The sequence below is a fragment of the Nannobrachium achirus genome (genome assembly GCF_963921795.1).
Source record: "Nannobrachium achirus genome assembly, chromosome: 18".
NCBI classification, from domain to species: domain Eukaryota; kingdom Metazoa; phylum Chordata; class Actinopteri; order Myctophiformes; family Myctophidae; genus Nannobrachium; species Nannobrachium achirus.
The window spans coordinates 45,636,777-45,661,812 of NC_137825.1; the positions used below are offsets into that span (position 1 = coordinate 45,636,777).

At 41.1% G+C, this 25,036-nt stretch overlaps 1 protein-coding gene across 1 annotated transcript; it reads right to left on the minus strand.

Moving 5' to 3' along the window:
* Window positions 1-15,772: 15,772 nt before the first annotated feature.
* Window positions 15,773-24,359, minus strand: nptx2b (neuronal pentraxin IIb; the record flags this gene model as incomplete). The annotated part of the gene is made up of 5 exons (XM_080748064.1): window positions 15,773-16,003; window positions 18,312-18,491; window positions 18,928-19,169; window positions 22,098-22,317; window positions 23,919-24,359. The coding sequence occupies 5 exons, from the start codon at window positions 24,357-24,359 to the stop codon at window positions 15,773-15,775; spliced, it is 1,314 nt and encodes a 437-aa protein (XP_080604190.1).
* Window positions 24,360-25,036: the final 677 nt, after the last annotated feature.

A 25,036-nucleotide genomic window follows, 5' to 3' on the forward strand; every position in this document is an offset into this window, starting at 1 on the left:
CCGCGAGGCGTGGTGTGCTTGTAGATCGGCTGTTTTCACTACATTTGTGCGACAGCCTTGTATGATGAAGCAGGGCTTTGCTTGGTGAAAAAAGTACAAATTTGAAACTTGGGAGATACGAGGTTTCTGCCCGACAGTGGTGATATCATGTCCGTAAATACCTTTTGTGATGAAGCCTATTATGTTGTTGTCAGATTGATTTTGTACCTAAGTATGCCTAGCTAAAAGCAATACCACACTGAAGAAATCCTCTGTTACAAGAAAAGTTCTGCATTCTACATTTTATTTGCGTAAACGTACAAAAGCATTGGCATCAAAGACTTACAGTTACCAAATGTAAAAAAAACAATTTCACAATCATATGATTGGATTTGAATTGACATTGCATTAATATATTGATTACTTGTATCTAAAGGTGGGGCTGATTTTAAAAACGTTATGTGCTGCTGGGTAGCGTGACAAAATGATTACATAATTATGTTAAAGGGGAAGACCACCCATTTTCAATATTGAACTGTGTCATTAATATACCTTAGAGGAGTTGTGTGGAAATAGAAAAAAAGTTCTCCCCCTTCTGTGTTGCCTAGAACTGGAGGATTGATTTTGGGGTTTGTATTGTAAAGTACAACTTGATGACATCACACCGTTGTACTTTACAATACAAACCCCAAAATCAATCTTCCAGTTCTAGGCAACACCTAAGGGGGGGAACCTTTTTTCTATTTCTATTTCTAACTCCTCTAAGTTATATTAATGACATAGTTCAATATTGAAAATGGGTGGTCTTCCCCTTTAATGTATGTTTTCTAAGATTGATCTAAATCTGCAATGTGACTAGTAACTAAAGCTGTCAAATGATTAGTGGAGTAAAAGGTACAATGTTTGCCTCTGAGAGATGACATGTAGTGGAGTAGGCCTTACAGTGTAAATCAAACAGAAATAGGCTACTCAAGCAAAGTAAAAGTAGGCATACACATCAACAATTTTACTTAAAGGGATGTTCCACTTTCAAAATAACTTTTGGTCATTTTATCATCTAATCAGGCTTTTGGGAACACCCAGGACAGTTTTTGAATATCTTCATTCAGTATTTAGATATTTGATATTCATTTTCCCCACTTCCAGGACCTTCCTAAGTATATCCCTTTAACTAAATGCTTGAGTAAACATACTTAGTTACGTTTCAATCACTGCCAGTAGGGTACAGGCTAATATGCAAACATTAAATGATTACATTTGACTGACTGGAGGCCTCATTGTCTGGTAACTTCCCTTTCATGTCATTTAGAAAATGTGGCAGGAAAGCTGGTGTTCTACCAGAAGCAAGGAAATGCCACATTGGTGCGAGACACTGGAGAGCTGGCCTCGGACGTCCCGACCGAAGCCATGTTCCAGCTGTCCGACCCGCAGAAGTCTCTACGCTCGGCCAAGTTCACCTACACCTGGGATTTTGGAAATGGGTACGACCATAAGACCGAGGGGGGATTTGAACCCCTTTTGGCCTAGAATTATTGAATGCTTTAGCTATTGAAAAATAGCAGATATACAAGCTCACAGCGCGGCACCGAGTGCCGCGCTGCGAGCTTGTAGATCTGCTATTTTTTTTTTTAAGTCGAATGCTTGTAACTCAAATTTTGCTTCTGGGTGGTCCCTGGAACTAAATATTTTGAGATGGGGGTCCGTGGCCAAATACATATTATTTTGGGGGTCCTTCACATGAAAAAAACACTGACATAGTAGTCTCTCAAGAACAGACTAACTGAGCTCCAGTTAAGTGAAAAGGACCTTTTCTTTGACGATGGCTAGCCAGATTGCTGACATAGAAACATAGGTTTTTCAAAAAAGAAGATTCAAAAGACAGGTCAAAATTCTAATTTTCACGTTTTTTCAAAAATAGCAGATCTACAAGCTCGTATATCTGCCATTTTTCAACAGTTTAAGCATAAAATAATAAGTGGTTTTAGAGATGTAAATAATAACATTTCCCCGCTCTCGGCCCTTCTTCCAACGCAGAGCGGTGATTGAAGGAACGGAGCCCGTCGTGCAATACAACTACGCAGAGTCAGGGAACTACACTCTGCGCTTGAAGGTGGGGGCAGAGATGGAGGACGAGGAGGAAGAAGGCATTGAAGGCGTCTACTCCATGAATTTAAAAGTGCTGGGTTTGTAGATCCACATACTATAAACGACATTTAATTAGATGCCGCTCATGTCAACATTACCATTCTATAGGCTACTAATACGGCGGTGCATAGCCTATAATGTTGCTATGCTTAATTAAGCCATTCTTAAACCTCTGCGTCAGTGTACCATTTGTGAAACATTACTAGAAAGAATAAACAGGGTGTTGATGTTCTGTTGGGGGAAATTGAGTGAAATCAGCCGATGACGGAAAGCATCCATTTTTTCTAGATACCATCAAAAGCATCGACCTGGAGGGCCCCACGTCGTTCCATGTGTCTCAAAACTCAAGTTTGGCGTTCCACGTCGACGGGAGGTAACCTATTTTCTGTTTACTGGCTTCTGCGGAAAGCATGAAGGGGACTATTCATTCCCCGTGGCTTATGATGTTATCAAAGATACAGGTTGTTATGCAGCCACCGTGTAATGATGGCTGACAGGGACGTGCTGGCCACTGGGAAAAGCGGGACAACTCCCGAACGGCCGGTTCATTCCCGGCCTGGGCCATTAGGAAAAAAATAAACTATTTGCACAAAAGTAAAAATTAAACTGTTTGCACAAAAGTAGTGAAAACAGCAGATCTACAAGCACACAACGGTGCGAGGCGTTGTGTGCTTGTAGATCGGCTGTTTTCACTAGTTTAAATCATTTTTAAAATGATGAATACAAAACAAACGGTTTTGGACATACAAGGTTTCCACCCGACAATGACGAAATATAACTCATGAAATTGGCCCACTGGCTTGTCACTTGTCATGATCTGAAATGGCAAATCTTTGAGTAGCAGCAGCGCTATAGAGAGAGATCTCTCTCTATAGCGCGCAATGAGGGCCTCTACAACTCTTTTTCCCGGGCTGAATCAGGGGCCCAGCACGTCCCTGATGGCTGAATCATGGAGAGTGTCTGTGACAAACCTGGAGCGCTGGATCTCTGGAACCAGGTCATGATCACTGTATCTCCACCATCTCAGAGTCACCTGATACACCTCCTCCCCGCCCCCCTGCCCCTCATTCCTGTCTCTCTTTTTATCTCTTTCTCCCCCTCATCACCGCTTCTAACCCCCCCCCCCCCCCCTCATTTATTCACCTCTCTCCTCTCTTGCTTTACTGTAATCCTCCCAATTCTGTCTGTCTGCCCCTCTGACACCTCTTTTTGACATACATCTGGCTTTGTCTGTATGACTGTATGTCTGTCCCGCGATGGCCAAGACCCGGCCCTAACTGGACCCTAACTGGGCCCTAACCTGGGCCAGCCCGAAGCCCTACCCGGCCCTACTAGTTAGCATACATTTTAGGCCCTACCCGGCCCAAAAACATCAGGTCGGGTATGGTTGGGTTTGGAAAGAATATATATTTTATTTTTTAATTGAGCCCGAGGCCCTACCCGGCCCGACTAATTAGCATCCATTTTAGGGCCTATACCCTACCCTAAATGTTGAGTCGGGTTCGGGTATGGTCGGGTTCGGGCAGAATTTCAGAACTACTGTACTTCACACCGGGTGTGATTTTTTTCCTGTCATTTCCCAACCATCTCTCTCTATATCATTCTCTCTAACGCCTCCAACATCCTAACTCCTTCTGTCTTCCTCTCCCCACTCTCTCTGTCTGAATCTCCACATACCGCTCTCTGTCTGTCTCTGTCTTTCACTCACTCTCTCTGTCTCTCTGTCTCTCTCTCCTCAGTCCTCCCATGTGGGCATGTTGGCGGATTCTGCCCAACTGCGAGTCGGACACGCCGGTGGGCTGCACTCTGACCATGCTGTACACCAACACGCTGCAGCTCAACTACACCTTCACCTCCACGGGCCTCCACTGCCTCGACATCAGTGCCCGCAACGACGTCAGCAAGCTGCAGACCTCCTACAGCATCTACGTCAGCAGGAACCGTGAGTTGACCGTCACGCCTGGCAGACGACAGGGCAGGGAGGGAGAGGCGGTGGCGATAAGGGAGGCCTGAGTGAAGAATAGTTTGTACTTTGTCGTGCGACGGTATATATGTGTAAATATATTAGGCTTTAGTCGGTTAAAGGACAACATTGTTTTTTTTACAAGTGTTCATATTTTAGATTTTAATTAGAGAAAAGAAAAGTGTTAAAATGTTTTCATTCACTGCTTTCTATCATTTTAGCTCTTTTAACAATTTTGATTTCAGTGGTTGGGAGCATGCCTACAAGTGGCTAAATATGTCTTTTTAGACACAATCCCATTCCCAAGATGCACTGCAATCTTTCATGGGCAGATGTGACTAATGGGGGCAAGTAGTGTTACTGTAAATATTCATAAAGAAATCACCGGATTATTGTGTCTAAAAAGACATATTTAACCACTTGTACGCATGCTCCCAGCCTCCCACCCACTGAAATCAAAATCACTAAAACGATAGAAAGCATTAAATGAAAACATTTTTACATTCATCTTTTTTTTCTCTAATTACTAATACTAATCTAAAATATGAACCCTTGTGGTAAAAAAAAACAAAGTTGTCCTTTAAACCTCGGTTTGGGCATGTCATTCTTTTGTAATATAGATCTACAAGCTCACAACAAGCCTTGTCAAAATGCTATGCTTTACTACTGTATATGTATATTTACACAGGCAGAGAGACAGTTCAGCCCCTCAAGAGAACAGAACTGTAGTGTCCATATTCTGGGTTGAATGTTCATTGAAAATAGCAGATCTACAATCTCACAATTGCATTTGGGCTGCTTAAAGCTATTTAGTGTAGAGGGAAAGAAAAGAAGGACTTGGGTCACCTATGAAAAGGGTTAACAGGTTTAAATGGTTGACAACAGGCTTCACACCGAAGCAGCCACATGTCTGCCGTGTTCAATTGATTGGACTCCGTTAGCTGGCACTGGGAGTTCAGAGAACTTGTGATCCAACAGCAAAACAAGATAATTGCTTTTTAATGTCAACCGAGCACACTACAAACCATGATATTTTCCCTTCAATAGGCCCTCCCAACCCCACATACATTTGCTGCCAGGTATTATACAGAAAAAGTGTATGCTCACTACCATTGAACATTAGCAGTCATTTTACTGTTATCCACACCTTTTAACCCTCTGTTTTCAGCCTAGGTTATGTAACCTACTGTACAGTACATTACATTACCCTATTGCGACCGTAGGTCACAGTTAACTATGGAAACCGGCACATCTTGGCCACATCACTGTGACATCACAGGCTCAGAGCAGGGATAACACCTGATACTGTGGTTCCCCTGACACATCACTGTGACTTCACAGGTGAGATACTCAGAGCAGGGATCGCCATATATGGGCATAAACAGGTGACATCACAGTAGTGTGGCTGGTTCAGACAGGGATCCCCTTGTATGGGCATAACATGTATTGTATGTTGTGATGTCATAGGAACCACTCTAACATAATCCCTTTATGCTCATATATGGAGATCCCCGATGTCATCAATATTAAGCCCATATCTAACAGGACTTCATATTGCAATGCCCATATATGGAGGAAGACAGCCCATATCTGTGTGGCTGGTTCAGACAGAGATCTCCATGTATTGGCATGAAAAGGATTGTATGTATGATGTCAGATGTGATAGACGTCATAGGATTTTCACATAACGAATAACTGAGTAAGCATGTTTGGGGTCTCACAGCATATCTCCATATACAGTATGTGGATCTCCATATATGGGTAACTGGTCCTATATACATTACTGGACAGATGGCCAAGAGACATGGCGTCTTACTAGATTATATTAGAAAGTGATCATGTAATACTGTTGTTGTATCTTTGTTAAGCAGTCATGAGCTCCACTCATATGAATCTGAGCTTTAATTGGACTGTATCCCTTTTGCTGTGCATAGTTCACAGTTCACACATTCATGTCAATTGCACTCTGCTTTCACGATTTGTTCCATTTTGTGCAAAACGTGTACATATTGATCACATGAACACAGATAATGTGTAGGAGTACATGGTAACCTAATCTAAAATGTCTTCTTCAGGCCATTTTAAAGGAATCCAGCCATAGTCCAGTGCTTCCCAGTGTTTGGGCTGCGAGGATATTGCAAGTGCACCCCTTAGTTAATAAAGATATAAAAAAGATATTTCATTGTGATACAGTTAAATAGAAACATTAGCATACCACATTAGTTCCAGTAATATATTACATGTTACCCCCACCCCCACCAGCAAAAGGAGAGATGTACTGTACAATAACACAACCTGTTTAGCCAGTTCCTTTTTGAACTGAAGAATTTCTTTTTGAATAATAATCATAATAAGAATCACCAATCATACAAAATGGCTATAAAATATAGCAGCAATCTCTCTTGGCCTTTAAAACGAAAACAAAAAACAAAAAAGTGATAAAAGGTCATATGTAATATATAATCTTTTTTACGAAGTAATATGGTATAAAGTAATATTACTGTTTTGGCAGACTTACTCATTACTGGGTTAAGTAATAATATTACAGTAATATATTACTAGTAACTAGTTACTGCCCAACACTGATGATGAATGATGACTAACAATCATACTGTCTGTCTGTCTTTCTTACCTACCCACAGCGCTCAGTCATCTGTTCTTCATTCTGCCCTGTGTGGCTGTATTCCTGGCCATGTTTTCCTTCATCACCGTCATCGCCTGTCGCCCACGAATTCACAAGCAGGTAATAAACAGTAAACACAGCTGTGATCTATCCACATTTATGACCAAGATAGAGACTCTTCACGAGATTATTTACCACGCTAAACTGACATACCAACTCAAAAATATTATATTTGCCTTCAAACTGAAGGTTAACTGAATAATTGAAGCAATGTTGGCCAAACACACCGTAACCATATCAACCCTGGTGTCCCTATTATGGGCAAGTTATTATAGGTGAGCATATAATAATACTGTTAGTAAGTGTTGACATTTCAATACAAACCATCCGTCATAATGCATTCAAGGTATAACTGAAAAAATTACAATTATATTTGTATCACCTCAAGCTAGTTTAAAGTCTCTGCAAGATGATATTCATACTGTACTGAAATGAATGGAATCCAATGCCCTCCTTGAAAATCAAACAACTTGTTAATCCAACGATATACTTTGTTAAAAGTGGTCAGCAGTAATGTAAAATGTATTGTTAGTCATAGACTGTGGCCTAAAAACATGCAAAACCAAAGTATAGTCGTCTAAGTTGATGTGATTGTGTTGTATTGAATACAAATTTCACTTGTGGCATGTGTCATTTTATCTTATTGAGTTGGAAAGTTTACAGTTTAGTTTCCATTCTACTAGGACGTTAATTGGATAAAAGTAATAGGTATGGCTTCATCTTTCAAAACACTCAGTAATAAGTGCAAGCAGTTACTTTGGGTCACCAACAGGACCATAATACCACACTAACAACATAGGCTAAATCAAGTTAACATTATTATGTTAGCAATAGCCTTTATGACAAACATGATTTATTTTGCAGCTGTTATAAGTGACCTAAACTGTTGAACTTTCCCAGGGCAATATACTGGAAGTTCATGGTCATGGAGCAATTTCACATTTTGACCACTAGGAGGCAGTCTAATCAAATGCACATTATAAATGACAACCATGGGATCAGCATCCAGTAATGTACTGCAGTAATGTATTTTAACGGATATAATCAGCGCATTATATAGGACACCTTCACAGAGTCAATATATCTTATTATAAATAATCAATCAATGGTTCTGAATCCCTCATAATGCAGTCAATAGGTAGGATGGGGACAGATAAGATACAGTTGATGAAACCCAGTAGGAAAAACACACTAGTCTCTTTCCATTCTTGTTTGAGTCCTCTGTTTTCACTATCAACTTTAATCTTCAGACATTTTGATGAAAATGTCTCTCTTGCTTTAAACAAAAAAACTGTGTTCCACATGTGCCCTATAAATACACGGTTTGTCCCCATATCTAAGAAAAGATATGTTGTTTATGATGTTTGTCTGTTTCCAGCCCAAAATGCTCTTCACTTTTTAATTAACATTAACGTGCAAAATTCAAGGATTCTGCAATCGTAACAGTTGATTATAGATGCAGTTCTATTGGTTTGAATTTAAACCCCACAGACCTTTATTTATTAACCTTTATAGCAATACATGTATTATTATTATTTTATAATGTGGTCTGTCACAGAGGTGAGCTCTTAAAACACGATGACACCATCAATATGCTTGCTGAAATCTATGCTTATCTTAATCTCAAATTGATTGACAATTGACTCAATATGTGTGTAATAATGTGTAGGCTATATAATACCACCAGTAAGGCTCCCTAATCGGGAGATAAGCGACCGTAGGTCACTTATCTCCACAAATAGGGCAAAAATGTGTTTTGCCAAAATCTTCCTGATCCATGTTGATGACATGAGTGTAGACATACTGTGTAGTGATTTTCGTGATTTTAGGGCAAAATCTGTAGGAGCAGTGTCCAAAAATGTGTTTTTAAAAATCGGCCTGGAGGTGGCGCTATATGGGACAGATTCATGTTGATGGGATGAGTGTAGACATACTGTGTACCGATTTGCGTGATTTTAGGGCAAAAATTGTAGGAGCAGTGTCCAAAAATGTGTTTTGCAAGAATCGGCCTCATGGTGGCGCTAGAAGAGGGCCATGTGAGAAATGAGGGGTGGGGTCTCCGCGCCGGCAAGGCGGACGAATAGGTACCGGCCCCGGCTGTCCCGGTCGCTCCTAGCCGGAGTTACGGCATTTTATGTGAGCTGCAGTGTAGGGGGTCCTCCACTGGGGGCGCCACTTTTGCATCCGTTCTGGAGCACCAGGAGTCGGTGGTCCCTGGGAATTCCCCGTGAGCAGCCCCGTTGGGGTGGTCATTTGGTCATGTTTGCGCATTTGGTCATTTTTTACATCTGGGGGTCCCCCGGGGACCTGGGGGTCCCTGGAGCTCCGGGGGTCCTTGGAGGTTGTAGTTTGGCAGCCAAGGAACGTGTGTGCAAAATTTGGCATGGATCGGGGCAACGGTTGCGGAGATATAAGCAGGGAAAAAGTGTGACGTGTGAGGTGTGACAGACAGACTGACGGACTGACGGACTGACGGACTCACTCACACTTTGTGCAGGTTTTGATAGTAAATGCGACCTACGGTCGCAATAACACTACATGCACCAACCTTTCCAGATGCATTTCTTAAAATTTGTGCAATAACGCCAGGTGTATGAAAGAATTAGGATGAAAAAGGATTGTGATATACTGTATACACAAATTCACAGATTGTTGCCTCCAGTAATGCGATGTTCGTGAAGAATCCAGGCGGTGGTCCAAGTCGAGTTTCGGTCTCCTTCTCCTCTTCGAAGAATACCGAGATGGAGCCACTTGTCAATGACCAGCCCACTAAGTACTACTACTAAAGCCTAATTTATACTTTGTTGTAAGATGGAGTTGTGTTTATAGCTTATACTTTGACGATGTTCTTAGCCTACTGTACGTCATGATGTTCGTTTGAGCTTTGTTTTTTTTATTTGAATGAATCGATTGAAGAAAGAAGAGAGTTTTGAATATGTGACCCATTATGTTTAGCTCATGTAGACATTTTGTGCATGACAACCAGTCCAGTGGTGGAAAAAGACAACAAGTAATCACATTTTGCACTTAGATAAAAGTATGAATATGGCAATGTAGAAATACTCTGTTACAAGTAAAAGTCTGGAATTCAAAATGTACGTGAATAAAAGTACGATAGTATTGGTATCAAAATGTACTTAAAGTACCAAAAGTAAAAGTACAAAATGTTTGAAAATAGCAGATCTCGAAGCTGACAATGCGTGTTGTGAGCTTGTAGATCGTCTATTAGGCTATCTAAATAGCCTATGTATAAAATAGGGCTAAAGTGGTTAATGTAGCCTATGTTTTATAATATTATAATTGATATCTGTAAAGTAACTAGGAACTAATGTTTTCAAATACATGGAGTGGAGTAAAAGTTCAATATGTTGGATCTGGGATGTAGGCTAGTGGAGTAGAAGTAAAAGTACAAATAACTGTAATTGTATACAGTGCTTAAGTAAACGTACTTATTTACTTTACATCGCTGCATGCGTCTTTGTCATTTTTTTCCACAACCCCTGGTTCAGTATTACACGGCCCTCAAGGTCGTACAGTATGACCTGAATGTTCTGTCACTCTGTGAGTTGCAACAGGTGCTAACTAAAATGGCACTGCCTGGAGTCAGTGGCAATGCCAACACTCACTCTCCCTCTGGAAATCATCTAGGCCTATAGGCCTACCAGTGTTTCTCAAACCTTCACATTTCAAGGTTTCCCCTTAATTCTGACTTACTGTCCACGAGAAAACGTAAGGAGAGTTCCTTAACCACATTCAACCTGGCGTCCCTATTTTGCGCATGACATAATAGGCAAAAGGTTACCAAAAATGTCATTTTCACCGGAAAATAACAGACCCATGGTCACTAATTGTCACTGGGAACAATCTTAATCAAACTGAAATACCTATTTGTTTTTTATTAAGTTAAACCATTGGAAGCTGGCAGTGAAGATAGGACTCATTGAGGCAACAGACTGCATGGTCAAGGCCCACTTCTTATCAGTTACGCTTGACCACGAAGGTTTCATTCCTGCAATGCATACAGTATCTGACTGAAGACTCTGTCTGATGTTTTGCTCTTTTCATCCTTCATGAAAGGCAATAAGGCATAGACACAGAAAGAAAAGCATGATGTGTTGACTGTTGAGAGAAAGAGAACGTTGTGTGGCTTGGATCAGCGATCGCAAGACGGCCATTGAAAATTCCAGGTCATGCAAACTGATAGACTGCTCTATTGAAAAATTTACTACAGTAAAATGTAGATATTTCAGATTTTAGGGATCCAGTGTGATATCAGAATCACTAATAATTAGACACCAGGATCCAGAACTGCATTACAAAGCCATCCAATCAGAATCTCTGTTAACTTAAATTAATTAATCAAATCAGATTAAGTTATTAACCCATCCTATGAGTATTGTGGTATAAAGCTGTCCATCACAATTGATCAGATCAGAACATTTGTGTATAGTGTAATAATGCACTCTTTATTGTTCATTGGCACCATACTGAAACTACCGGTACATGCACTCACTCACTCACTTACTCACTCACTCACTCACTCATGCGCGCGCACATGTACGCACGCACGCACGCACACACACAGTTGATCTCTCCAGGATCACTTTCATTGTAAATCCCCCTTTGTGCTGTGTGTTGATAAAGCATAACATTAAGCTTCGCTAACCAAGAGGAAAATGTGCATGCACGTGTACCGGTATATGTTGCAGAAGGGGGAGACACAGTACTACAAATTAATGAGCAGGGTTGAAACAATTTAGTCTCTGTATGTCTCTGTCCCTATCAATCCCTGTCTGCACCAGGCAGGCTGACATGTTAACTCTATTTAAATTGCATTTCATTATATTTTATTATAATATCATTATACCATTACTATTGTCTGTGTTTTTGTGGTGGCATTTTGAACGATCACATGCCAATCAGCAGCTATTTCTGTCCAGAACGAAGACCTTAAAGGAGTAGCTCTAGTAGCTCACCCCCAAAAGTACTCTTTTTCTATTGATTACTCACACATGGAGACTTGAGTTCAATATATATGTTTTAGTTTTTGTTACATTCCTAAGCCAATATTTGAAGAGACCCCTCCTGATTCAATCAATGGGGGTAACGTTTTTATAATCAAATTATTGCGAGAAAATAATTTGAACTCAAGTATCCATGGGGCGAGTAATCGATAGAAAAATAGAATATTGAATTGAATGTTTTCAAATAGCCTAGGTATGAAATCGGACTAAAGTGGATTAATGTGTTTTATAACTTTGGTGTTGTCCATTGTTTGAGGGCAGAAAGGCCAAATGCCAGGGCATCTGATCCATGCTCGGCCCTGCGCCAATCAAAGATTCTGGATTGGTTTAAAAAGAGACTCAACCAAAGACACTGGTGTCTACATAAGAATAAAGAGACACTGGTGTCTACATATTGACAAGACAGAGACAGAGGAGAAAGTGGTACAGTCAGCTGGGGAATTAAGGCCACTGTGGCCTCAGGGAATGCCATTTTTTGGAGGGGCACAAGGCCAAACTGAGGGGCAACGGCGGCCATGGCCTTCATGGCCTCCCTGAAATTCCTACCCTGTGCAAAGTAGTAACTAAAGTTTTTAAATAAATCTAGTGGAGTAAAAGTACAAATTGGATCCGAGGTGTAGTGGAATATACGGTAAGTAAAAGTAAAAAAAAAATTGGACATAATCAAGTAAAGTACCTCAAAATTGTACTTGAGTACAATACTTAAGTAAATGTACTTAGTTACTTTACACCCCATGCGTAGGAGGCAAAAGCTGCAGCTTAGTCTGTGGGAGTGACTCTGTTGACGTCACCTTGACCTTTATGCCTTATTCCTCTTAAGCAGAGCTAATGCCACAGAGGACACCTGTTGTTGCTTTACCTGGAGTCAACAGTCAGAAGACTAATCAGGCTGTCAAAAACGGTGGCGTTGCTATTATGTTTGATGTTGTCCACAGCAAAGCCCCTAGCTGACCATTAAGGTGCAAAAGGTCGGTTCGAAAGTGGCTTTTTGGTTTGAAGAGGTGAAGATTTTATAAGTGTAGACATGCGTAAAATAAATTATGATTTATTTATTGTTTGAGATTAAGGGCTTTGTTTTCGTCCGTGCCTTACCCCTTATCCCTAAACCTTTTTTTACAATTTGGAAAAAAATTTTTTTAAATATTTAAAATAGCTGACCTACAAGCTCACAACGTGTCGATGTAGATCAGCAATTTGAAGTATTTAAAAATGTTTTTCAAAATAGTAAAAAGACGTTTAGGTATATGTGGTAAGGCATGGACGAAAATATAGCTAAATGCCTAATCTCGGGTGCCCAATTAATGTAATTTGTGTTTTAACTTAAAAGACGCTACATGCAATCAAAAAAACTCAAACACTATAATAAGGATACTATTTAAAGTGATAATGAAGCACTTGACGTGTGATAATTGATTTACAACAGCTTTTATTTTTAGCTTTTAATTCACACATTTCCATTCATTGGCAAAGCAGATAAAATAGTCAAATATTGAAGGGAAAAAAAGCATTAATGGCACTTTAGTATTCATGAGAAGGCCACACAATTCCTACAATTCCTACAGTCACAACATATAACTGTGCATTTATGTAAAAAAAAAAAAATACACTCTCCAGGGTTTTCATAGATCAAGATATTAACAGCGATACAAGGGACAAATATGTATTACAGTCACATTATTCAAATATTCTATTGATGTTTAGACATTATAATAACAGACAAAATAACTGCTCTCTCCAAACACTGCAACGGCATTACAAAACTAAAGTCACATTGCAACAGTGAAGCTAAAATGACATTTCTCACACTGACTTCAAAAGGCTGGAAAGCATTAATTGTACGAAGCACTGGACACTGACTGATGTGACACTAAATGTCATCATCATATTACAGGTGTCATTCGTGCTAACAAGGATCTTCCCCGCATGGCACATTTGTCATTTGCTCTGCAGGTCTGCTACAATTCAGTTATTTTAAATCAATGCTACAGACCTTTCTGTTTGCCACTGCCTTTTACTCTGTTTTTTTAAAAGAAATATAATTTCTACTGCGCTGTAATTTATTCTCGTATTCTTTTTGTGTTCAAACTTCCTTTTATAATAATGCCTTTATTCGGTTCTTGTGGCGGCTCTTGTAGTTGTATTTTACGCAAAACACTTTGAATCGCCTTGTTGTTGAAATGTGCGTACAAATAAACCCGGCCTTGCCTCATGTGTCCCGGGACTCACACACATGTCCTGGGCTTAGACACTTGTAGATTATCCAACAAGCACATGGTGCTTTTGAGTTTAGAATAGATCCATGATACCAGAGAATTTAGTTTAGACGCAACCACCACCTCTTACACTCTGCAAGATTGTTTTTGCTTAGTTTTCTTAAATTAACTATGACTTATCAGTTTTTGCAGTCTGTTTCAGCTCTCTCACTGCACAGAGAAAAAATGTCTTTCTGGAAATAGCTTGATGGTTTTGATCTAAGTTGACTCTAAACAACTTTGTTAGTCATACGTTTTATCTAAAAAGAAGATACCACATATAACTGTGGTTCTAAAGTGTTTAATACGCTTTTGTTTTTAGTTTGTTTTCTGTTGCAATGCATTAGAAGATACATGGGGAAGGTATTGCAACTAGTATAATGTTTTGTGAAAAAAGCTCCCCTAACATTATACTATTATCACTATCACGGTATATCTACAATCGAGCCTAACACCGACAGTCGGTTACTCTTGTTTATATAGCTGACTATCTGAATTCTCTACTGTACTGTACATGGCTTATTCCTACTGGACATGTCAGTGTAAACTAAGAGTTTGACTGAATGTGTGTCTAAATCCATGAGACGTCACCTCAGACGGACCCTTAATCTGTCCCGATTCAGCTCAGACAGAACGCCACACACACCTCACATGTCAGCCGGTCTGTCTGCACGCAACCTCCACGCATGAATGACTGTGAGCGTTTAGACGTGTTCACATCTTGTACGTTGATGTGAGTTCACCTCCAATGAGTGATTGTCATCCCACACAAAGCAGCTAATTTATAGTTCCCAACAGCTATACGGAGTATATCCTCCACACATTTTTACAGTACCTTACATTCAGCAGCAGTAATGTTTAAAATATAGAGGATCTAGTCTGCATTGCAAGTGTCATCATCTCATTTGTACAAAAAAATAAGTTAGGTTAAATAACATACAAAAGTGCTTCATTTAAATGTTATCCTATTGACCATTTTGTGACAAGGCATGTTATTTTTCAAACGGTGGACGTTATACTTTGGAGCAAAACCCTTCGCACAGGGCTCGCGACATCTACTTTAGCCGATCACGAAACTGAGAGAGACTAGCAGACAGACAGACAGACAGCATATAGGCAGATAATTGCACAGACAGACAGGCAAATAATCAGACAGTGGGACATGCATGCTACTAGGGATGGGACGATATGAAAATGAATTGCGATTTTCGCTATTATCACGATAATCAAAATATCCCCAACATGAATTATCCTGGGGTGGAACATTTGCAAAAGAGATTTGGTAGAGAATGGAAAAAGTAAGCCATTTACCATGAGAGCGAGTGTGTTGTTGGCTGATTTACCACTGTTTCGGGGTAAATTGCTTTTCTACCACTTATACGATATAAATGAAAGAAAACACAGTTGTAACTTGCAAGGTTATTTAGTTATACAACTGCAACACAACAGTGGGCAGGGTCCACGAGCCAACTCAAGGTGGTTGACTGATTTACCACTGTTTTAAGCCAATCAGAATCCAGTATCAGAACATGTGATTGTGACCACAAAAAGTGGTAGAAAGACTGTTAATTAGCTCAGGAAATAAAAGGTGAATTGATCCCAGGGAGGACAATTTCACGATACATTTAAATCTCCACAATATGATTATTGTTGAGTGTTTCTCTATCACGATAAACGATAATGGCGATCATCGTCCCATCCCTACATGCCATGCTACATGCTCATTCTAAGCATTGGGCAGGCGGCCCACACACTTCTCCAGGGGCCGTTTGGAGGCTCCCCTACCGAACACCTCGACGCTGCCGTCCAGCCAGGAGATGACGTTCCCGGGGATGTATGTGGTGCAGTTAGCCATGGCCTGGATCTCCTCCGGCTTCAGACCCCTGTCCCAGATGTTCACCTGGCTCAGCTCGCCCACGAAGGCCTGGCCGGCGTCAAAGCGCCCGCCCACCACATCCTGTAAAAGCAGGGGTTTTGAAACTTTTTTTTGACTCAGGTCACCCCTGTAAATAACATTTTCATCCATCTTACATCTTACGACAGGGTTCCCCAATTAGTTTTCCCCAAGGGCCGAATTATGTCTAGGGTACCAAGCCGAGGGCCACAACATTGCAGGGGGCGACGGTGGCGTTCCCGCTACTCCAGCGACAATTCAGATATCGTTGTTGTCAGGTGAAAATCTTGTATGTCCAAAACCATTCGTTTTGCATTTATCATTTTAAAAATGATTTAAACTAGTGAAAACAGCAGATCTACAAGCACACAATGCCTTGCATCGCGAGGCGTTGTGTGCTTGTAGATCTGCTGTTTTCACTACTTTTGTGCTACGGCCTTGTATGATGAAGCAGGGCTTTACTTTGGGAAAGAACGTACAAATTTGGAGATACGAGGTTTCCCCCCGACAACGACGATATACTAGTGTTGTTGCTGCTCTTATACCACCATTATTACTGGGGTTGGTGGGGGCCAGACAGTAGCCCCCCACGGGCCACAAATGGCCTGCGGGCCGCCTATTGGGGAACCCTGTCTTACGATCTTACATCATATTACGCGACGTAAATGTGCACATCTTTCCACCTGAGCTACGGTAGAATGTCACAGAGAAATATACGTTTCCATCAAAACTGACTGAAAATAACTTTAAATTTGACGTTTAACAACTTGAACCCCTGCATCCCTATTCTGGGAGGAAGGTTCAACAAAAATGGCAGATCTACAAGCTCACAACGCACTGTGAGCTTATAGAACGGCTATTTTTGGTGAAGAGAGTTGGCTGTAGATGGAAAAAGAACTCATCAAGTACAGTGCAAATCAGGCCTGTTTTACTAAGCATAGTGAACTGACATTGGTGTAGTGATATTGATGAATTCCAATTCCATCACGCCACCCACTTTGGGAAACCCTGCTGTAAAGAGGCCTTCTTTGAAACAATATGCAAATACAAAGTAATGTATATTTTGGATATTCTTTGTTGTTGTTGTTGTTGTTGTTGTTATGTAAAGGCCAGAACACGACAAGGTGTTAATGTACCTTTGGCTGTGTTTAGCAGGCAAAATGTCTTTTGTGTTTTGTTGTTGTATGTTGGGTTTCCTTTCTTTCTTTCATCTGACTTGCTCAAATAGCTCATTAGCATAAACATTTCCATGCGTAGGTCTACTTCAAGGGCTTTACGTTTAATAATAAAAGAAAACAAATGTAGTCACTTTATCAGCTATTGAACTGTAGGCTGAAATAGGCTGCCCTCGCATTAGTTTTAGTTTTTTTTTCATCAGAGTGAAAGGTGTTCCAAATGGCCTCATAAACAACGTAATCTGAGGCTGTGCACCACAGCCTGTGGAAAAGGGCAACCTCTTATCACACTCGGACAGACCTCTGTCACTTTCGACTATGTGCAATTTCCAGGCATATCTCAATTCCGTATCCAAATGACAAAACAACACAATTACGGTTTGACATATTGACATAGAGCATCGCAGCGGAAGTGGTTTACTGTTCCCACTATAAAATCTCCCATTCATTTTCCCCATAGACTTTTACAAAAATATTTCTAACAATTATGTTAAGCCTAGAACCAAGCCATCCAGGATGGCAGTGAATCATGACCATAAAACCTTTGATCCTATAAGAAAACATATTTTAATATTTAATTATTTGATATACTACATTTAATAAATACCCTTTGTTTAGCGATTTTCAAAATGTTCTTTTCATAGAAACAAAGGTTTAGTGTTCATGATTCACTGCCATCCTGGATGGCTATTGGTTCTAGGCTTAACATAATTGTTATAAATATTTTGGTGAAAGTCTATGAGGAAATGAACGGGAGATTTTTCAGTTGGACCAGTAAACCACGCCCACTGCGATGCTCTATATCAGGGTTCCCCAATTAGTTTTCCCCAAGGGCCGATTTATGTCTAGGGTACCAAGCCGAGGGCCACAACATTGCAGGGGGACGACGGTGGCGTTCCCGCTACTCCAGCGACAGTTCAGATATCGTTGTTGTCGGGTGAAAATCTTGTATGTCCAAAACCGTTCGTTTTGCATTTATCATTTTAAAAATGATTTAAGCTAGTAAAAACTACGAGATTTCCACCCGACAACGACGATATACTAGCGTTGTTGCTGCTCTTATACCACCATTATTACTGGGGTTGGTGGGGGCCAGACAGTAGCCCCCCGCGGGCCACAAATGGCCCACGGGCCGCCTATTGGGGAACCCTGCTCTATATCATCGCCAGTGATGGGACACCACAGGCCTTCCTCACCTGCTCCTGTCCCAGGATGATGACGCCGCCGGGTTTGATGGGGTGCCAGGCGGCCAGGCTGTCCCCGGTGCCCAGCTTCTCTCCGTCCTGGTAGGCATCCCACTGACCGTCCCGCGTGGTCCAGGCGATGCAGAGGTGGTGCCACCTCCCGTCACGCACAGATAAAGGCAGCTGGGCTACCTGGTGTCACAGTAGGTTTTAGTGGTTTAACAGTTGTGATGCAGGCTTGTAGATCAGCTATTTTCGGTGAGTGACAACGGCACACAAAGTATAATACGTTTCTACAACTGATGAATGAATATTGTAATACTGGGTATACGGGTATCTGTAATAGCAAAATATGTCCTTTAATTTCTGATTATAGTTAAGACATGTATAAGCAGTAAGCTAGCCTGTAAGATGCCTTGTGATTACAATTCCGGATAATGAATTACAATTAAAAACTCAAACAAACATAATAGGACTATAATCTCAGCCAAAGTGTCTGGTGTGTGTGTGTGTGTGTGTGTGTGTGTGTGTGGGTGTGTGTGTGTGTGTGTGTGTGTGTGTGTGTGTGTGTGTGTGTGTGTGTGTGTGTGTGTGTGTGCCGTTCATGTGTGAGTGATACTAGTCTTGCCTTGTCGTTGATGATGAACTCGATAGGGTTGTTGCCCCACTCGATGAGCACGATTTCATTGGCCTGTCCTGGCACCCCGTAGGAGAAGGGTGTCCCGATACCCGGGCTGGCACTGGACCTGAGCCACATACAGAGGGTGAAGGCGTACATCTCTGGCAGACTCTTGGACATGCGGCCGTACAAGTAGTTTGTACGCTGGGGGAGGGACAGCTTGAACTGCTCCGGAGACTTGAAGTCTGAACCTGAGAAAAGTCAATCAACAGAAGAAAATAATCGATAGTTGCAACCAGGCCTGGCATTTTCGTCATTTAAGGGGCAAGGCCACTTGGCCTTTGGTGTTGTCCATCAGATAAAACAAGATTTTGTTCCATTGAAAGAATTAATTTAATTTAAGGGCTAAGATTTTAAATTGTATATGTAGAAAGTCTGCTGTGAAATAAATAAATAATGGTATTTACAATCTGATCCATGCTCAGCCTTGCACCAATCAAAGATACTGGATTGGTTTACAAATGGGGACTCAACCAAAGACACTGGTCTACATGACAAGAAAGATACACTGGTGTCTACATATTGACATTGACAAGACAGAGACAGAGGAGAAAGTGGTACAGTCAGCTGGAGCATTAAGGGCACTGTGACCTCAGGGCATGATATGTTTTGGAGGGGCACAAGGCCAAAGTGAGGGGCAACCACAGCCAAGGCCTTTATGCCCTCCCTGAAGTTCCTGCCCTGGGTTGCAACCCTAAACACAAGTATGTAATTCTTCCTCAATGAATGCGTTGGCGTGCGTACATCCTGCTGTCACATATCCTACATATCCTCCTGTGTTGATTCTTGAAACGAATGGGTTGTATGTCCTGCTTCTGCATCCTGGCCCTTTACATACTTCTGTGTGTTTTTTGAGCGGTGGTCACAACGCTCCTATACGTGGCCGTGTGTGTGGGTATGTCTGTCTGTCTGCGTGTCTGTCTGTCTGTCTGTATGTAGCCTACAGTACCTTTTTTGACCACACATGATAAGGGAGGGGCGCTGTTGTTCAGGCCAGACCAGACACACACACACACACACACACACACACACACACACACACACACACACACACAATGGATGGATACCAGTGGCGGCCTGAGTGACATGCATTTTATTATTAATATTTTGTTTAATATTGTTTTAATATTTTTTATTATATATATATATATATACAGGTATATATATATTTGTTTTGCTGTTGCGCAGCCTCCACGACCACCGCTCAGTTCACACGGGTGTGATTTTTTCTGTACCTTCAGCCTGTGTCTCATTTTCAATTATAAACCACTGAAGCCCTACTGTACTGTACTGTACTGTACTGTAATGTACTGTACTGTACTGTACTGTACTTCGTCGTAGCTACAATAATTCAGAAATAGATAGTGATCCTGTAAATTAGTTTTACTTTATTTTGTATTGGTTGCAATATTTTGTTGTTGTTGTTGTTGTTGCCTATAGCAGTGGTTCTCAACCTTTTCAGGCTGTGACCCCCAAAATAATCATATTTTAACTTCCCCTATGAGCACTAAGAGTTGAGGCATTATATTTTGTATAATACAGTTGTTCTATTGTGAAAATAGCAGATCTACATGCTCACAACGCCTCGCAACACTATTTTCACAATTTCTGCCTCTAATATTTGACAATTTGGCCAATGTTTAATTTGTCATTTTAGAAGTAATAAAAAGTCCTTAAATTGTCACTTTAGAAATGTGCAGATACCCTCTATTCACTTAAACTTTATGGTGGTTTGTTTACTGTTGAGTGAGAAAACAATGTTAAGTTAATCATCTGGGGACCCCCCCCCCCAATAATTATGGCCTATAGCATAATATTAATGTCCAAAACAGGTCCAGGGTTAATGCAGTTAATACAGGCCTATTCTTCTATATCCTGTTATAGGAATGTGCTTTATAAGGTTCCTATTATGTCCAAATAAAAAAGGAATCAAAGAAAGGTAGCATCATGTGAATATCGTCAAATTGGAAGCATCTGCGCCTCTGGTTGTCATGGTAATACAGTACAGCCTTGTGTGCGCCTCGCACCAATCAAGCATCTTTAGCAACAGATGAACTGACCAACCAATGATGCTGATGTGCATACAATTTAATATCTAACTTCGTGGATGATTAAGTGGACATACTGTATATCCTTGAAAAAGCGTTTTTAGAGCATTTTTTGTGTACAAACCCCTTTTCTCTTTTCTCTCTTTGACACAAGGGAAGTGCTTGTTGAATATACATTTCTCCAACCCATAGCACAGCCACAGACTACCTTTTTGATGGATGTTGTATTGAATTATTGTCTACATATACCGGTGTGCTCCACGCTTCTGTCCATCCCACTCATCGTCTGTGTATCCATCCGTCCATACTCTACAAAGTAAGTACATTTTCTGTACAAGTGATGTACTTAAGTACAATTTTTAGGTATTTGTACTTTACTGTAGTATTTCCAATTTACAATACTTTGACTTCTACTCCATTACGTCTCGGATCCAAATTTTGTATTTTACTCCACTGCATTTATTTTAAAAATGTTCTGACTAGTTACCCTAAAACATACATTAACCACTTCAACCCTATACATTTCATTTCAGCCATTTGAAATTAGCCCATCTACAAGCTATGCGACACATTTTAAGCTAGTAAGATTTTTATACATTTGAAAACTTGAAATTTGACATTCTGCATAATAACAACACAGTTTTGTTCTACTTATGAGGGTGGATTCTGCCAAAGCATTTCAATAGAAATGGAGCGGTTAGCTTCCATTTGTGGATTTTGTGCAAAAATAATCCCATTTAACCCATTTAGAACGGGTACACATTTTGTGTATCATTATTTTATGCTTTAACTATTGAAAAATAGCAGATATACAAGCTCACAGCGCGGCACCGAGTGCCGCGCTGCGAGCTCGTAGATCTGCTATTTTTGAAAAGTCGTGAACATTAGAATTTTGACCCGATTCAATAAGTGTCTTTTGAATCCTTCTAATTCTAGGCCTACAGTAAATGGGTTAAATGCATCAGTACCTCATAGGTAGAATAAAAGTGCGGCATGACCGTGCATTTCCATATTGCAGTATTGTTACTTTTACTGAAGTAAATAATGTGAATACTTTTCCCACCACCGTACCTTTCTCCAGTTCGTTGATGCGGTCCACCAGTGCGTTGAGAGTGCTCTCCGTCTTCAGCCTGTAGGCCGTCGTGGCGTTGGAGAGCATGTTCTTCTCCTGCTCCAGGTTGTTGACCTTCCTCAGGAGTTGTTTCTCCAGCTCGCCCAGCCGCCGCTGCAGGAGGTTGCGCAGCTCGCTGGGGAAGGAGGCGCCCGAGTTGTTGGCGCGAATCTGCTGTTGCTGAAAGGGAGGTGGGACAGAGGTGAGAAGACCGGGATTGTAATGCATGCACGTAGGGCTGTCACAATTATTACATAATCGCAATTATTTGGCAATCGTGATTTATTTTTCATAATCGTTTCCATGTTGAAACTTTCATGTATTTTTTTAAGTAGGCCTATAAAGTTGTCAAATATGTCAGTAATTTCTTTGTATATTTAGGTTATGTGTCCTACCATGTGCAACTTCAAAGCCATTGTCAATGACAAATGATCACAGTTATTTGAGTGACAATTAATCGTCATGTAAAATGTCATAATCGTGATAGCCCTATGTATGAAGGTAGAATGCATGCAAGATCGGCCCCTCAAGGTTGCTATCCATAGCGGCCAACTGTATGTCACTATTATTTGGCTTTCCCTTATTATTGTTGGGTTGGGTGGGTCAATTGAATAGCAAAATATAGAAACTTCTTTTTGAGTTTCAAATATACACAATAACAGAAATACACTGTACATGAAATATAAAAGCTTTATATATTTGTTTCGGTCCATCCAACCTTCATCCGAGGTTGTAAGAGTATACAAAGGATTTGTATACTGAGGATTTGACTGTGCAGGCACATTATGCCTTTTGCATAGCACAGAACTATAATTTTACTTTTTTAATAGAATTACACACACATAAAATAAACATACATCTACTACACCCACAACTGTATCAGAATATATAAAGCTAAAGAAGCCTATTCTGTTGTCTCCTTTCTGGTGTCTAAATCTCAGCTTTCCTAATAACCTGTCGCAATTCTGTGAGAAATAAAGGATCGAACTAAACATTATCCTTTAAGAACACTTAAAATGCAATTTAGAGCAAAAATAAAATAAAAAACCTGGTCATATTTTGTGTTAAACGCTTGGCATAAGACTAAAGGGACGGGTCCCACACTATTACTTATGGAAACATTTAACATTGAGCACCTCATTATTAGCAACATGATGCAAATGAAAGAAATAGCTTAATAGCTAGTTAAATGTCATTATGTTCTGGAGATACAATACAATCAAGACAAAATTGAGATATGATACACACACACACACACACACACACACACACACACACACACACACACACACACACACACACACACAGAGACAGACAGACAGACAGACAGACAGACAGACAGACAGACAGACAGACAGACAGACAGACAGACAGACAGTTACTATAGATAGATAGATAGATAGATATGAATAGATTGGATACATGTCTATCACACATAATGCTTGCTGCTTCGGCAGGTAGTCCGGTTAGTTAGGCTAGTCTTTCCTCCAGGACATGAACATGACAAAACCTAACACTTCTACACCGGTAATTAACCCTGCACTGTCCAGGGAACATGGTTTTACGCACCGACGCACCGTGCGTAAACAGTGGCGTCAGTTCAGAAAAAGCTAAGGTAGGGCGCGCGTGCAAGACACCAGTCATGTTGCCATACCTTAGCAACGGGCACGAGGAAAAGTACATTTTATTATTTCCCCCCTGTAGCCAAGGTATGGCAGCTGCCATAGCTTGCCATACCCAATTGACGCCTCTGTGCGTAAAGCCCGGTGTCTGCGTCTTACCTCCAGGGTTTCCAGCCTGTCCTTGAGCCCCTTCATGGTTTTCCCGATATTGTCGATGGAATCGTTCGGGTCCCTTGGAACGTCCCCCATGGTGTTCTGGCTGTCTTTGCTCCACGAGCCCCTGTTGTCGTAGTTGCCGTCATCGGACGCCGAGGCGCAAAGGGAGAGCTTGGTGGTCAGTTCGTTGATGGCGACGAGTTGCTTGGCGATCGTTTCTTTCTGCTGCAGAATGGTCTCCCGCAGTTGCATGACGGTGTTCCTCAGCTCCTCTTCTTGGCTCCCGGCGCTCAGTTCAGGCAACAGTGTCACCGGGCAGCTGGCATCGCCGCTGATAGGAATGGCTCGACATATGTAGCGCTTTCCGTCGTCGGGCTGGCCGCGCGCAAGTTGATGACAGCACAGTGCACAAAAACACACCAGTCCGTACAGGCGTGGAAACATACCGGCGGCAGAGTAAATATCAGTTAGTTGTGTATTAATTCAACTTAAACTAGACGCATTAAGCCTATCCCACTCTTTAGCCTAACGATGAAACGAATGAGTCACATTCTGCGCGTAAAGTATTTCCCCAAAAGCGGAGATCTACACCCAGTACCATCATGCGATGTTATCTATTCACAAAGCAGTATCTATGAAAGTAGAGAATCAGAAGTAGTAGACAACGTTAAAGCGCACACCTAAAGCCGAATGGTTAAAGGTGCTATTCTTGGCGCAGTGCGCGCGGTGGTGGAGCGGATCGAACGGCTCCCGGCAGGAAAGAGGATTAGGCTGCTACCCCCCACCCCCCACCTGGATGTGCTTCTACAAGCTCCCGGATTGGTTGTAGTAGGTTGACGTCACCAACCTGTTGTGGGGTTCTTCTTAAAAATAAAAATCAAACCTCGGTTCGAAGTGGAGCGGTGAACTTTTTATTCTATGTGTTCTAGAGTTATGAACTCTGTGATCTATACATTCTTTATATTCTGAATGGATGAATGATTTTATCTGGAGGGCCGAATTGTCATGTGAAGCTTGACCAATCCACAAAGTATCAATATAATATTGAAGTATCCAATCATCAGACCGGGCACTACACACATATTCTGGACGTACGGGACAGATAAAACCTGTTCATTCTG